Here is a 16985-nt window from a genome sequence, read left to right as displayed (position 1 = left end):
TAGAAAAAGACTATCTCCTGAGTAAATTGGGAGCATGGGGACCATGAGAGGAGAGAAAGGGAGGGGAGCAGAGAAAAATATATAGCTCAATAAAAACGATAAAAAAAGAAAGAATCCAAAGAAAGAAAGGAAGAAAGAAAAAGAAAAATGCCCTTTTCTAGCCTTTAGTTCTTTTTATTTATTTGAGACCAGGCTTCATGTCACAAGTTTCAGGCTTGCTACATAGTTGGAGCTGACCTGGACCAAACTCTTGATCTTTCTGCCTCCACATGCTGCCGTCATATGCACGTGCCACCGTGCTAGATCATGGCATTTAATTCTTGATCATAAAGAACAGATGATGACTGTTGGTATTCTTTACATGTTTTAAGATAAAAATTAATTTAGATGTGTGTTACTCATAACATTATTTCTGTCCAACATTCACCAACTGCTGGTTTAGTTGATGATTCTCTATTTTCTGTCAGGGAAAGGGACTTAGTAAGGTTTTAGGAGATTGAGTATTAATGTGTATCATCAGTTTTAGATTTTTTTATTATTTATTATTTTAAAGACAGGGTTTCTCAGTATAGGCTTGGCTACTCTGGAACTCATCAGTATACTTGGCTGATCTTAAACGCACAAAGATCCACTTGCCTCTGCCTCCTGAAGGCTGGGATTAAATGTGTGTGCCACCACTGCTTGGCTGAGACTTTACAGCTTTTTGTTTAGAGGTTAAAATACTCATAAAGGGAGGGGATATGTGTTGAAATATTTATTTAGTCCTTTATATAAGGAACACATTTTTCACAAGAGCAGTAACTTTCTTTCATTAAAATGTGGTCGTATTTGTACTCTAGGTGGCAATCGTAGAAGAACTAGTAGTTGGTTATGAAACCTCTCTAAAAAGCTGTCGCTTATTTAACCCCAAGGGTAAGTACATAAGTTTTAATAGATTATGAAATTATTCAGGTTAGTCTTGTTTATTTTGATAGCAAGTATGATGCATTTAATTTCTTTATTATGATGAAGTTCCATTAATTGCACACCATGTTATGATGTTTTATTAAGAATCATATTAATTTATTGGTATGAAAGCTATGTCAGATTTAAAGGATCTATAAAACTTGATTGAATAATACAATGAGCCTCTATTTGCTCATCACTTGGCTGCAATAATTTTAAATTCATGTCTAAACATATCATCATAGCCTAACTACTCCCCTCTATTCTTTACTTTTATTTTTCTTTTTTGGTTTTTCAAGACAGTGTTTTTCTGTTTAGCCCTCGCTGTCCCAGAACTTGATCTGTAGACCAGGCTGGCCTCACACCCACAGAGATTACCTGCCTCTGCCTCACGAGTGCTAGGATTAAAGACATGTGCCTGACTTTCCCTCTATTCTTAACATTTTTTTAAATTAATTTATTTATTATGTATACATTGTTCTGTCTGTCTGTATGCCTGCAGGCCAGAAGAGGGCACCAGATCTCTTTACAGATGGCTGTGAGCCACCATGTGGTTGCTGGGAATTGAACTCAAGACCTCTGGAAGAACAGTCAGTGCTCTTAACCTCTGAGCCATCTTCTTCTATTCTGAGCCTCCTTCTATTCTTAAATCCAAAGTTTACATTATTCCATGAATTTTTCAACATATCTTAAGTACTTTATTTCAAACAAAACTATAATATCATTTCAACCTAATGGCATGGGCTTGTAATCCCATCTACTCAGTATTTGAGGCAGGAGATTTTTTTTAAGAAGTTCAATTCCTCTGCACAAGTGAGATCTTGTATCAAAATTTTTAAAAAAGAAGGAAAAAGAGGGTTGCTGATACACCTCAGTTGTAGAGTATTTGCTTGATGTGATTTACCAGGCCATGGAGTTCAATCTTAAGTATTCCATGTCCCCCTCTCAAAAAAAAAAAAAAAATCACAAACCAGGATGATATCATCATTATGTTTACAAATTAGTACTTTCCTGAATACAGAGATAGCTCAGTCCATTAAGTATTTGTTGGCAAGTGTAAGGACTCCTCCCCCAGCTTGATTTCAATGCTCACATTAAAAAAAAAAAAAAAAAAAAAAAAAAGGCAAGGCCTGGTGGCACGTGTTTATGTTCCCAGTGTTGGTTAAGATTTACTGGATAGCATACCTAGCCTAGTTTGCAAGCCTTGAGTCCCAGTGAGAGATCCTATCTTAAAAACAAGGTGTTTTGCAATTGAGAAATGACACAGTACTGTCCTCTGTCCTCCACATACATGTGCATTGGGTCACACACAAATAAGTGTACATGCACACAAACTAAATATGTCTTTAATTCTTAATAACCAGTTTACCATCATATTTTCAGTTGTCTTATGTTCTGTCTTTCCCTCTCTTCTAATTCAATCCCTTCTTCCTTTCTCCTTTCCTTTTTTCTCCTTCCCTTTCTTTTTTTTCGTTTCTTTCTTCCAGATTCATGAGATAGGGTCTTTATAATCCAAGATATTTTGGAACCCATGACAGTTGTATTAGGATTTCTCTGGCTGTGATAAGCACCATGACTAAAAGTAACTTGTGGAGAGAAGGGGTTGTTGTAGTTTATAACTCTCAGGTCATACTCCATTACTGAGGGAAATCAAGAAGGAGTAGGGTAGCAAATAGCTTGGAGGCAGGAACTGGAGCAGAGGTCATGGAGGAGGGCTGCATACTGGCCTGCTTCCTAAGGCTCAACCTGATCTCTTATGTACCACTGCACCACCTTCCTTGGGTAGGAACACTGACAGTGGACTGGGCCCTCCCACATCAATCACTAATTTAAAAGATGCACTACAGGCCTGTCCACAGGCCACTCTTGTGGAGGTATTTTCTCATTGGGGTTTCCTCCTCCCAAATCATGCAGTTTGTGTCAAGGTGACATAAAATAGCCAGCTCAGCAATATTCCTTCTTTAGTCTCCTAAGTGCTTGAATTATACCACACCCAGCCCTTTCCTTTTGTTAGTTTGAAGATCTAAGTAACTCTTAAGTTTGGTTGTTGTCTTTTATGTCTCTTTTAATTCATGCTTCTTTATCATCTCTTGAACCTGTGATTTTTTTTTTTTTTTTTTTTACTGGAGAATGAATTTTCTTATCCTAGATTTTGATGAATATATATTATAATATATATTATTTTTCTGCCCTTAGAAATTTTAAATTGGTAGTTTGGTGTAGAAGTGCATTGTCTTCTGATTACCATTGGCCACATAGAAAGTCTGGTTCATTAGTTCTCAACCTTCCTAATGCTGTGACCCTTTAATATAGTTCCTCTGTTGTGGTGATCCTGATCAGTCCTTAAAAATATTTTGTTGCTACTTTGTAAGTGTAATTATGCTACTGTTATGAGTAGCATAATTAAATATAATTAAATATCTCTGTTTCTTAAAGGTCTTAGGCAACCCTTGTGAAAGGATCATTTGGCCCCCAAGGGGGTAGTGACCCATAGCTTGAGATTGCTGATCTAATTCTTTAGTTACAGTACAGATCAAATGCTGGTCAGTAGCACATGTATATAGCTAATGTCTTTTCTGCCCAGTAGGGCAGGTAGAGAAACATGTCTGTTGCTCCAGAACTCTCTAGCTAATGGTTTGATGAAGGTTGATTATTTGGCTCTCCTCCTCTTTCCCTTCCCTTTCTCTTCCTTTCCCTCTATGTCTCTTCCCCCCTTTCTAAACTGAGTGAGCCAAAATAATTTTCTTCTATCAGTAGGCAAATACTGTTATTTTAAAAGCTAAATTTTATTTCACTTATTACTTGATTTCCAAAAGTTTCAGCTTGTATGGAGAAAAACAAATTTTTTTTTTTTCTCTTTTGCTGTACTTTGGTTCTTTACCAATTTTCAAAAGATTACGCTGGTTCTTTGCATCCTCATACTTGGCAAGTAGTTTTATTTTAAAAAATATGAGTTCAGGACCTGGTGATTTCTGAGTTTAGTCTCAGATTGCACATGGTAACAGCACTGAACTTACTGGAGTAAGTTGTCCTCTGACCTCTACGTGTACACTGGGGCAGGCACACACCCAGGCATACACACTTTCAACAAATCACTATAATAAGTGTTTAAAAGAAAATAATTTATATTAAGCATGTCTGGTCTTTATTTATTTAATTATACGTGGCTCCATCTTTCACGTGCTGTGGTGGTAGGTGATAACTTACTCGCTGACAAGAGCTTGAGCGCTTACCTTGTGCACTGCCACTGAAGATCTGGAATCATTTTCCCCACAGAGTTTTGGCTTCAATAGTGGAATAGCCCACCGTGGGACCTGGGGTGCACATTGCTAGTAAGCTGGCCGTTGTTTCTAGGTCTCAGATTAAATTTTAGCAGTAGTTTTAAAAAGGCATACCGTGGTTTCATTGGTTAATTGTCATGATATTCCTTTGGTTATCAGCATTTTCCTATATATTTTACAAATGTGGAAGAGGCTCAATGACATGCCCATGAATATGCAACACTTGTGTTGCAGATCTATCAGGTGGGGAGTTGGTGAGTTCCACTCCTATTATTTTCCACTGAGCCACTCTATTTTTATTAGGAAAATAATAAACAAATAGAGTTTGAAATCAATTACAGTTTTCAGGTTATAGAAATTTATATTTAAGTACAGAATTTTTGGTGTGTGAATTCTGTGTTTAACTTTCACATATTCTTGATGTTAAAATTACATCTTTAAAAATTACATCTTGTACTAAAATACAGAAGAAATATTTTGTCTTTCTTTGGAAATAGCTTTTATTCAGTTTTTATAGTAATTTTTACATATTCAGCATAAAATTAAGACCTGAAAATGTCACCAAAAATAAAAATGTCCACGTCAACAAATATATATGTGGGGTTAGTATATTACTTAGAAACTTAATTAGGCAGTTACACTTTTCTTTTTAAAATCTTACTATGCGCAAGGTATTATGCTAAGGAGTGCTTAAGATACAGCATAGAAAACATGCTTTGTTAGGTCTTAATGTGCTTAGCTGTAGATTATATCTAGATACATATATAAGCTACTTTAAAACTACTTTCCTTATCAATGGAGGGACCAATATAGGGGGAGTGGATATTCTTCTCTTAATGTTTGCGATAGCTAATCTTGGTTTTTCTTTCATTTTTCCTTTTCAAGATGATGGAAAGGAGGAACCCCCAACCACGTTACTTTGGGTCCAGTACTATTTGGCACAGCATTATGATAAAATTGGTCAGCCATCTATTGCTCTGGAATACATAAATACTGCTATTGAAAGTACGCCAACATTGATAGAACTCTTTCTTGTAAAAGCTAAAATATATAAGGTAAAAACTTTTATTTGCCTTTTTTTGTAAGGTAATGATATTAGTCATAATTTTTGTTATTTTACAGCTTCTAGATAGAATAAGTAAAATAACATTCTGTGAGAACTCTCAGGGTGATTTGTTCTTGGAATTGTCATGGTTATGTTTATTTGGTCATTTGTCTAACTATACAAACAATACGTAAGAGTGTGTGTGTACACACAAGCATGCACACTCAAGACTCGAGCTCACATTATCACTGTATCATGTGTTTCTGCTAACAGTTAAGTATGTTCACATGTAAGCATCTGATGTTAATTTATTTTGATGTACATGTTACCATTTCTTGACTCAGTCCCTGAGCTATGGATCTCCTGTTACATGCTCTGACATCTTAAAGTTGCCTCGTCTCTATCTTATTTGCCAGTATATCCAGTAATCGGATCTTTTAAAGATGTTATTGTAAACCAGTAATTATTTAGTAAGAAAATAGTGGAATTAAATAGTATTTCAAAGCAATCCCCCTTTACTGTACTGGATATTGAATCTAAAGCGTCATACATACTATATAGACATTAACACCAACTTGCACCCACGTGCAAGGGCTTATTTATTTATTTATTTATTTTTAAATTACTGCCTTTTATTTTCTTTGAAGCTTGGTCTTTGTAATCTAGGCTGGCCTCAAAAGTGGGACTTCTGCCTCAGCCTCCAACGTTCTGGGATTACCAGTGTGCACACCACTATTCTGTGTCCCAGAACTTTAAAAACATTTCTAAAATTATATTTATTCATTTTGATGGATGCGGCATATGTGTGTATGTCAGAGGACAACTTACGCAAGTTTCCTATTTCTATCATATGGGTAGAAAGGTTTGAACAGGGCATCGGGCTTGGCGGCAGTTTCTGTTTACCTGCTGAGTGAGCCATCTTTCTTGTTTGCTACCTAACCCAAATGTTTTAAAGTGAAGTTTTACTCAGTTTTGTGGCTTTACCAGAGTATTAGCTAAATGAGTTATGATTAGAATAGTAGGGGATGTCCATTAATTTCTTTGTGACCTGGGGCTTACCTGTTCTGTGAGGCTAACTGGCTGGTGATGTCCAGGAATCTTTGTCTTGACCTCTTCCAGAAATAGAATTAGAGATTCAAGCTACCACAACTGTCTTTTTTACATGGATGCTGGGATCCAAGTCCAGGTCTTGAGTCAGAAGAATGACTGTCTTTACTTTCATTTGTTTATTTTAATTATTTATAGGTCGCAAACTTCTTAATCCAGTACTATTATCATATTTACTGGTTAATTTTGTTTTTGTACTTTCAAGCATGCTGGGAATATTAAAGAAGCTGCCAGGTGGATGGATGAAGCCCAGGCCCTGGACACAGCAGACAGATTTATTAATTCCAAGTGTGCAAAATACATGTTAAAAGCCAATCTGATTAAAGAGGCTGAAGAAATGTGCTCCAAGTTTACAAGGGTTTGTATGACTAATGTTCTGGAATGTAAGCAGGACATAGTTGACTTTGTACTTTTACTTTTCTCTCTTCCAAAGTCAGTTCTTTTCTGTGTTTTATGTTTTACTGGCCTGTGTATCTGTGAGCCATGTGCTTGCCTGGTGCTCACTGAGGCCAGAAGTGGGCATTGCATTTCCTTGAACTAGAGTTAGAGATGGTCTGGAAGACCGCTTAGTTCTCTTAACTGACTGAGCCATTTTTCCAGCCCCCAAAGTTTGTTGTCAGTTTCACAGTTTTCCAGATATTAAATTACTGTATTAGAGAAAGAATAGAAACATTGGATAAAATATTTTCTTTTCATATTGTTGGGACAAATTGGCTTTTTTGTTTTGTTTTGGTTTTGGTTTTTGTTTCTTTTTTTTTTTTTGTCTTTTTTTTTTTGGTTTTTTTGAGACAGGGTTTCTCTGTGGTTTTGGAACCTGTCCTGGAACTAGCTCTTGTAGACCAGGCTGGTCTCGAACTCACAGAGATCCGCCTGCCTCTGCCTCCCAAGTGCTGGGATTAAAGGCATGCGCCACCACCGCCCGGCTTTGTTTTTGTTTTTTGAGACAGGGTTTCTCTATATCTTTGGAGCCTGTCCTGGAACTAGCTCTTGTAGACCAGGCTGGCCTCGAACTCACAGAGTTCGCCTGCCTTTGCCTCCTGAGTGTTGGGATTAAAGGCGTGCGCCACCACTACCTGTCCAAATTAGTTTTAAAACTGGTTTGTAGCTGGTTGTAGTTACATAAACCTTTAGGCCCAACATTCTTGAGGCAGAGATATGCAGATCTTTGAGTTTGAGGCCAATCTAGTCTACAAAGTTCCAAGACAGTCATGGTTATTCAGAGGAACACTTTTAAAGAGCCAAAAGAAAAAAGCCAGATGTGGTGCCACACGCCTTTAGTCCCAGCACTCAGGAGACTGAGGCAGATGGATCTCTTGAGTTTGAGGCCAGACTGGTCTGCAGAGTGAGGTTCAGGACAGCCAGAGTTACAAAGGGAAGCCATGTCTTGAAAAACCAAACCAAACAAACAAAAAAACTGGCTTGTAATGATTAATGTTGAGAATGTCTTAGGGGTTGGGGGGAGCTAATATTTTTATTACTTATCTGCTCTATGATGTTATTATGCTCATCCCTGACAGCCAGTTATTATAAACTTTTTGTGGAGTCACTTGCAAATTATCTCTAATGCATAGAAAGAGAACTTAAGCCACGTGGTAGTGGCACTTGCAAATTATCTCTAATGCATAGAAAGAGAACTTAAGCCACGTGGTAGTGGCACACACCTTTAATCCTGGCACTCAGGAGGCAGAGGCAGGCAGATCTCTGAATTTGGGGCCAGCCTGGTCTACAGAGTGAGTTCTAGTGAAGCCAGGACTGTTACACAGATAAACCCTGACTCAGAAAATTATTTCAGAAATTTGATCAGTTGGCCATTATTCCTTTTTAAATATTATGATAACGTGATGTATTTGGTGGGGATTGTCTGGAATCACTATGTGATTTTCATTAGGAAGGAACATCAGCAGTAGAGAACTTGAATGAAATGCAGTGCATGTGGTTCCAGACAGAGTGTGCCCAGGCATACAAAGCAATGAACAAGTTTGGTGAAGCACTTAAGAAATGTCATGAAATTGAGAGAGTAAGTATTTTACATATGTGAACCTCTCCTTTTGTTTGGTTAGATCTTGAAGCCTTTCATATACCCTCCCCCCACATTTATAATTCACAGCATGTGATTTTAGAATGACCAATACCATATTTCAGGTTTTAAAAATGAAAATATTATGCACTGTGTTTCTAGCCATCCTTTGTATTATCTTTTATTTAAGAATCCTTTCCAAAGAGTTTAGGAAACTTTTGTCATGATGATGGTTTTAATGCAGTTTGAACGTTTGAATTGCTTCTGTATATTCCCTAATACATAAAAGCTCATTGATTTCCCAGTCCTGTTCATTGTGTTTTTAGTTCGTACCATCTACCCTTGATAAAGATTTGATCTTTAAAACTTTTCCCCTTTGTTTCTGTATGCAGTGCAGCTAATAATTTTCTTACAAAATCAATGTTTTTCAACCCGGGTATGGTAATGTGTGCTATAATCCCAGTACTTGGGAGGTAGAGACAGGAATATCTGGAGTGAGGTCAGCCTGGGCTACATAAGACCCTGTCTGAACACCATCCCAAATAAAAATCACTTTTCTGTTACTTCACTCTAGATTCATTCCTATGGCTACTGTTTGTGTGTGTGGTTTTATAGATAAATATAGGTTTTATTATTAAATTTACATTTATAATCCAAATGTAGACTATTAGTACTTGGTTGAACTATGAGGTTGCTGATTTCTTGACTTATTGGCTACTTGACTTTTTATTTACATATAAGCTGCAAGCTACATAGAGTTCAGATTTAGAGCCTCAGCAAATTACTAATACTATGTGCTGTAATCCCTGCCATAAGTTTTCTAAATAAAACCACTGTAACATATGTGCCAATTAGCATCATTATATATACTAGTTAGTGGGCAGTTTGTCAGAATAGTTTTACTTGAGTATAATTAAGGAAGAAAGAACATAGTCGAAGCATTGTTATCCCCTTTCATTAAATTATTCAGTTTCTCTTGTATGTTCTTTGCTAGGTGGGAGCCAACTGTATTTTTAAAAGTGATTTTCTTATTTATTTTTCATTTTATGTTCATTGGTGTTTGGTCTGCATGTATGTCTGTGTGAGGGAGTTGGAGCCTCTGGAACTGGGTTTATAGACAGTTTTGAGCCACCATATGCCTGTTGGGAATTGAATCTGGGTACTCTGCAAGAGCAGCTAGTATTCTTTTTTTTTGTTTTGTTTTGTTTTTTTGTTTTTTTTTTGTTTTTTTTTTTTTTGTTTTTCGAGATAGGGTTTCTCTGTGGCTTTGGAGCCTGTCCTGGAACTAGCTCTTGTAGACCAGGCTGGTCTCGAACTCACAGAGATCCGCCTACCTCTGCCTCCCAAGTGCTGGGATTAAAGGCGTGCGCCACCACCGCCCGGCGAGCAGCTAGTATTCTTAACCACTGAATTATTTCTCCAACCCCTGCCAAGTATATCTTTTTATATGCAAACTATATCAAATGACTGCAATTTTTTACTTTTATTAATTTTTAATTCTATTGAAATAAGTAATTCCAAGGTTTTGCTTTTATTGTTTTCTTAGACAATGTTATACTCCAGTATGATAATAAAAAGATAATTTTGTTAGCATTTTATAGAAATCACCGATGACCAGTTTGATTTTCATACATACTGTATGAGGAAGATTACCCTTAGATCATATGTGGACTTATTAAAACTAGAAGATGTACTTCGGCAGCATCCATTTTACTTCAAAGCAGCAAGAATTGCTATTGAGATCTATTTGAAGCTTCATGACAACCCTCTTACAGATGAGAATAAAGAGCACGAGGCTGATACAGGTATAACATTCAAAGATTTATCATTATTGCTCCTTGTGTTTGTAGGTACTTTTGTTCATGAATAATGTAGTTTCCCCCATCGATTTTATTGTATATCTTGGTGTGAGGTTGTTATCCAAGACTAAAAAATTATGGGTATTTTGTAAATTTGTCTAAGGAAAATACCACTTTATGTTTCCAAAATAAATGATACATTTGGTGTTTGGTTTTGATTCGAGAGTTTTGTTTCAGGGGCAACTAAGGATCCAATCCAGTGCTTTTTCCTTACTAGGCATTCTATTACTGAGTTATTTTGCAATTAGATGTTTATCTAATGAGGTTGAATTACCTAAATTTCACATTTAATATCGTATTTTACTCAGCTAACTATAATACCATAATTCCTAGCCATATAATTAGTGTGCAAACTCCATTAGTGTTGACTCTTTAGTATAACTTGGTACTCCTTTAAAAAGAAAATCTAGTTACGTTTATTTGATGCATGCATTTGTGCGAGCATCAGTTCTGTCTTTCCACCATGTGAGTTCCAAGAATCTAACGTAGGCTGTAAGACTTGGCAGAAGTGTCCTTACCCACTGAGCTACCTCACTTGCTTCTTCTTTAGTAGTAATTTGTAATTAACCCAGTAAAAGATATACTTTTTTTGAACATTAAAATACAGCTTAGAATTAAACTAGAAAAATTTCTTAGGAAAAATGGTTCACACCTGTAATCCAAGAAAGTTGTGGTGAGTTCAAGGTCAGTCTGGGCTATAGAATGAAAAAAAAAAAAGATTGCTTTGTCTTTTCGATACAGGGTTTTCCTGTGTGACACGGAGAGACCGAGTTTGCAAACTTGTATAAAATGAAGGCTCTTTGCTTTTACGTACGGGACGTGGTCTCCTTGTTGGTTTTGGGGGGACTTCACAGATCTGGGCATAACAAGGTCTACACATATCAACATGATTTTTTTATTGTTTTTTACTTTTGAGATAGGATCTCACTCAGTATTCCTGGCTATCCTGGATCTCACTAAATAGGCTGCAAAGGGAGATGCTTGGAGAAAAGGAAAAAAAAAACCAACATAAACATAATTGCATTTATTTGCAAAGGAATGATTTCACTGTCTTCTGCTAGTAAAAATATGAGTCTAGTTGGACAGTGAGTGATGGCACACACCTTTAATCCCAGCACTTGGGAGACAGGCAGGTGAATCTCTTGAATTTGAGGCCAGCCTGTAATATGAGCAAGTTCCAGATAGCCAAAGCTAAACAGAGAAACCCTGTCTTGGAAAAACAAACACAAACACACACAAAATGAAAGTCTAAAGGTTCCCCCCCCCCCAACATGGTTTCTTTTCAGTCCAAATTCAATGTGATTCTGCCTATACACTTCCATTGAGAACTTGGTGGCCATTTCTGTGTATTTTGTTACTAGAATCCACATACACCTTTACCACTTTAGAATCTCCTTTTTGTTGTTTTCTTCACTGAATGGTCTCTGCATTCTGGATTTTAATGTCCATGTTTGCTTTTGTTTCAGCTCCCTGTTACTTTAGATTCTTTCTCTTGCATTTTTATTACAACAAGAAGCAGATGTTACACTCAGTGCTTTGATTAGAAAATCACTTTAGCTAGGTCTCTTAGTTTATTTGATATGTTTTGTTTCACTATTGATGTTTCCCACTTTCTTCACTTTAGCCTGCCCTTCCTCAAGGCTTCTTTCTCTTTCCACCTCTTCCTTCCTATTTTCCTATCTTTTCTTTACATGGGGGTCTTACTCTAAAGCCCTTGCTAGCCTGACTCACTGTCTAGACCAGGCTAGTCTTGAATTTATAAAGATTGCTTGCTTCTTCTACCATCCAGGTGCTAGAATTCCAGGAATGTGCCACTGTGTTCTGCTCAAAAAAACAAAACAAAACAAAACAAAAAACAAAAAAAACTCAACTAAACAAAAACCAAAATAATTTATGTTAGAACATTCTATTAGAGTGTTATTTTAATATGTAAACAATATTACTATACACAAAATAAAGTTGGCTTACAATAAATAAAAACCAATTATGAGCAGGGAGTGGTTAATGGTTAAGATCATGTGCTTTTCTTGGAGAGGATTCAAGTTTGCTTCCCAACCCCCATGTTGGGTGGCTCACAGTTGCCCATATCTCTGGCTCCAGGGGTCTGATACTGTCTTTTAGCCTTTATAGGTTGTTTTATATGTACCCAATCCCCTCCACATACATATACTTTAAATAGTTAAATAACTAAAGTCTTGTGGGGTAAAAATTAGAGCCTGGTGAGATAGCTCAGCAATTAAGAACACTTGCTACTCCTGCAAAAGAGATTGGTTCCTATGCCCACTCCTGTTTTAGGGGCTACAGTGCTCTCTTCTGACCTAAGGGCACCAGTTACACACACAGTACACACAACAGACAATATATCCTGTCTTAGTCATTGTTTCATTTCTGTGAAATGTCGTGAGTAACATGGCGCTGGTGTGTGGGTTCAGGCAGGTGTGTGAAATGAAGACTCAGACACTTGAGTCTGCTTCTGCAGGGGGCTCTGTGAACTGAAGCACTTTTTCTAGCTCTTTCGCTTTTTTATTTTTCCCTGTGTTTACACTTTAGCTAGTAGATTGCCATATCTCAAAACAAACTGAATGAAGCTTCCAAAAATACAATGCCCTGTGCAAATACCTGATTCAGAGGAGCCACAGTTTTATGGATTTCCTCTTAACCAAGTTTTCCATTAGCTTTGTATCCTTGGGAAACTCTCAGACAAGATTCCCATAGGGCAACAAAAGGTATCTGTAACACAAAGGATGGATTAAAGGCTGGATGCTAACTGCAGAGCTAGGCCAGGTATGGCTCAGTGGGGTTCCATGGCTAGGAGAGGTTTCTTGCTTTCTCTCTGGTTTCAGGTCAGCGGGACATTACTCCCCAGTAAAAAGACAGATAAGTATTATAAAAGAAACATTTAAGGGAGCTTGGTTCCAATTTCAGTTTATTACCATCATGGTGGGGAGTATGTTTGTAGGCATGGCAGGCCTGGTAGTAGAATAGTTGAGAGCTATATCCTGATTCTTGGGAAGCAAACAGAGAGAGAGGAAGAGGGAGGGAGGGAGGAGGGGTGCTAGTCCTGACATGGGGATTTGAAACCTCAAAAATTCCCCCACCCTTGCAACATGGCCTTACCTTCTAATCCTTCTCAGATTACTCTGATGACTAAGCATTCAATTTTATATGCCTGTGGGCGCCATTCTTATTTAAACCACCACACACCCACACCCATCACATAACATTTTGAAAGTGTCTTCGGTAGTTGCAATGACTTACTTGGTTAATATGTTTATAATTCTATTAACATTATTTCTTACAGCAAACATGTCTGACAAAGAGTTAAAGAAACTACGTAATAAACAAAGAAGAGCTCAAAAGAAAGCTCAGATAGAAGAAGAGAAAAAAAATGCAGAGAAAGAAAAGCAGCAGAGAAATCAGAAAAAGAAAAAGGATGATGACGACGAGGAAATTGGAGGCCCCAAAGAAGAACTTATCCCAGAGAAACTAGCCAAGGTATTTCATTGTCGTGCTTAGCACAAGTGAGTGAGTTCACGGCAGGCTTTTGGCAGATATGTATGTACATATGTGTGTGTGTGTGGCTGTGCTTGTAGAGGTTAGAGGACAATTTGTAGAAAGTCAGACTCTCCTAGCTACTTAACAAAGACCCTATCTGAAAAAAAAATTTTTAAAGTCTTTATTTTTTAAAAACCAGACTCTGATATGTGGATTTTAACCATTGAGCCCAAACCTACCTACCTAAAATCACTTGAGTTATTTTGATTAGTAACCTATCTTTTGATCATAGAAATCCTAGTCTGTAGGGGTAATAATTGTGTAAATCGTTGTGTTAAGTGGATAGAATAAGCATGTTTTAGTATCACTAATCATTTGAAATCTGAATTTTTTTTTTTTTTTTTAAAGATTTATTTATTATGTATACAACTTTCTGCCTCCATTTATACCCACACGCCAGAGGAGGGTGCCAGATCTCTTTACAGATGGTTTGGAGCCACCATGTGGTTGCTGGGAATTGAACTCAGGACCTCCGGAAGAGCAGACAGTGCTCTTAACCACTGAGCCATCTCTCCAGCCCTGAATTTTTTTTTTGCTGCCTTATGTAAGATAATTAGTATATGAAAGGGAGAGTTGGAGAATACATTTAGAATTATATAGGGCAAGTAGTACCTTCTCTTAGACATAGCAGTAGTGGTATAAGAAAGAGCAGTATAGCCGGGCGGTGGTGGCGCACGCCTTTAATCCCAGCACTCGGGAGGCAGAGGCAGGTAGATCTCTGGGAGTTCGAGGCCAGCCTGGTCTAGAAGAGCTAGTTCCAGGACAGGAACCAAAAAAGCTACGGAGAAACCCTGTCTCGAAAATCAAAAAAAAAAAAAAAAAAAAAAAAAAGAAAGAGCAGTATAGTTTGGCTCTCATATGGGAATATTGAATGTTTTTACAGTTTGTAACTACTGGGAGAGAACAATGGTTTCTGAGCTCTCTGCAAAACAGAACTGCTATGCCAGGCCACCTTTGGAAGGTTTCCTGAGTCTTGACTGCAGTGTTGTTTTTTTGTGCCCAATGTCACGATGTGGGCTAATGATTATTAGAACTAGGGTTGTAGAGTTTCAGAACCAAGTGTTTGTATATGCATTGTTGAGAGGGACATAGTAAAAGGAACCGTTCTCACAGATTGTTCCTCACTTCATAGTATTATTACCTGTTAGGAACATAAGACCCCTATCTTCCTCAAAGATGCCCTTCTACAGTAGCTTTCACCTGTATCTGGTAGTGGCAAGGTCAGATTACATCAAGCCATGATTATTAGTTGTAACTTGAAGGCTATTTTAGAAATTGCTGTCAAATCTGGGTAAATAGCCTAAAGTGCCGTGTGTGTGTGTGTGTGTGTGTGTGTCAGAAATTAGTGTTAATCAACTCAAGGTAACATAGGAAAAAAAACATTAAATCATCAGTAATTCTACCCATTGAGAAATGGAAAATGGTGTGGATTTAGTTAATAAGTTTGGTACTCAGTTAGCTAAGGCTAAATCTGAAGTTTGGTCTTTTTGAGACAGGGTTTCTCTGTAGCTTTGGAGCCTGTCCTGGAACTAGCTCTTATAGACCAGACTGGCCTGAAACTCACAGAGATCCGCCTGTCTCTACCTCCTGAGTGCTGGGGTTAATGGCATGTGCCACCACCGCCTGACCGATCTGAAGTTTTGGTGAAAGCTCACTTATTTTTTGAGCAGGGGCTCATTCCCACCCAGGGTATCTCAGTTTGTGACAGCCCTCCTTCCTAAACTCAAGTGCTAGGATTACAAGCATGAGCCATTATGCCCAGCATACAATCTTCAAATTTATAAATTGCTTTGAATTATAGTCATATAATTCAAATATAGACATACTGTATAGGAGTATATCTTTCTGTCTCCCAGCACAGCAACCAAAAAGTTTAAACTACTTTAATATGAGGTGGTAATCTGTATTCGTGAGTTCTTCATGTACTGCTCATGTTTCTCTTTATACTTTCCAAGGGCCATCAAACTGTAGTTTTCTTCTACAGGAATAAATAATTTCTTTTAGATTTATTTTATTTTATGTGTATGAGTATTTTTCTTATGTGTATGTCTGTGCCTGGTGCCAGCAGAGGTAAGAAAAGAATGTTGGATCCCCTAGATCTGGAGTTTAGCACATGATTCTAAGCTCCCATGTATAGATGGATGCTGCTCTTAGGTTTCCTGGCTGCCCATGCCCTGAATAATCAAACAGAAATTATATAAATTACAGCATTGCTTGACCAATAGCTTAGTCATATTCCTAGCTAGCTCTTATATCTTAAATTAACCCATTTCTATTAATCTGTGTATCACCACGAGGTTGTGGCTTACTTGGAAAGGTTCTGGCTACATCTTTCTCCTTTGGCAGGTACATGACGTCTGCTTGACTCTGCCCTTCTCTCTCTTCTTCCAGCTTTACTGTATTCTGCCCTGCCATAGGCCAAAGCAGCTTTATTCATTAGTCAATAAAAGCAGCAGATACACAGAAGAATATCCCACATCACCCATGTGAGTGCTGGGATCCAATCCTGAGTCCTCTGCTAGAACAACAAGTGCTCTAATTACTGAGCCATCTCCCCAGCACCTAGTCAGTCATTTTTAAACTGCCCTTCTAGAGGACTGGTACCCATTTCATGGCGTACAGCAGTCTTAACTCCAGTATCAGGGCATCTCAGACTCTTCTGGCCTCTAAGGTCATTGCACACATGTGATGTACAGGCACACCTGCAGACAACACCAATAGAAATAAAAATAATAAAAATTTTAAAAATAATTAGAGAGTTCTAAAGTTGAAAATTGCTTTTGTATAGATTGTAGGAGGTTAAGATTTGACAGTGTATATCTGGGTAACTGGTAAGTGCTTTTTTTCTATTTTTTTTTTTTACTTTTGGAAAAAGAAAACAGGAGTTTAAATTGTTTATATTTTTCCAGAATCTTACTTCCTTTTGTATAATGTCTTTTATTTTGTTAGGTTGAAACTCCATTGGAAGAAGCTATTAAGTTCTTAACACCGCTGAAGAATTTGGTGAAGAACAAGATAGAAACTCATCTTTTTGCCTTTGAGATTTACTTTAGGAAAGGTAGGCTATTAGGGTACAGTGGCCCTTCTACAACTGATCATGACATTTCGTAGGGTTAGTGTCACCCACACTGTTGCATTTCTTGGTAGATGCCAATATAGATTGCTCATAGGAATGC

The 16985-nt window shown here is 37.5% G+C and overlaps 1 protein-coding gene across 1 annotated transcript in view; it reads left to right on the top strand.

The window, feature by feature from the left end:
• The window catches only part of Naa15 (N-alpha-acetyltransferase 15, NatA auxiliary subunit), a 71527-nt gene that overhangs the window by 42206 nt on the left and 12336 nt on the right, over window positions 1-16985 (top strand). The window contains exons 10-16 of the mRNA XM_057756923.1: window positions 840-912; window positions 5112-5281; window positions 6584-6736; window positions 8267-8395; window positions 9987-10200; window positions 13556-13749; window positions 16759-16867. Of these exons, the coding sequence (XP_057612906.1) occupies window positions 840-912; window positions 5112-5281; window positions 6584-6736; window positions 8267-8395; window positions 9987-10200; window positions 13556-13749; window positions 16759-16867 (1042 nt within the window). The remainder of the gene's footprint in view (window positions 1-839; window positions 913-5111; window positions 5282-6583; window positions 6737-8266; window positions 8396-9986; window positions 10201-13555; window positions 13750-16758; window positions 16868-16985) is intronic.

This window comes from Chionomys nivalis, chromosome 24 (assembly GCF_950005125.1).
Source record: "Chionomys nivalis chromosome 24, mChiNiv1.1, whole genome shotgun sequence".
NCBI lineage: Eukaryota > Metazoa > Chordata > Mammalia > Rodentia > Cricetidae > Chionomys > Chionomys nivalis.
This window is presented reverse-complemented; position numbering and strand designations above follow the sequence as displayed.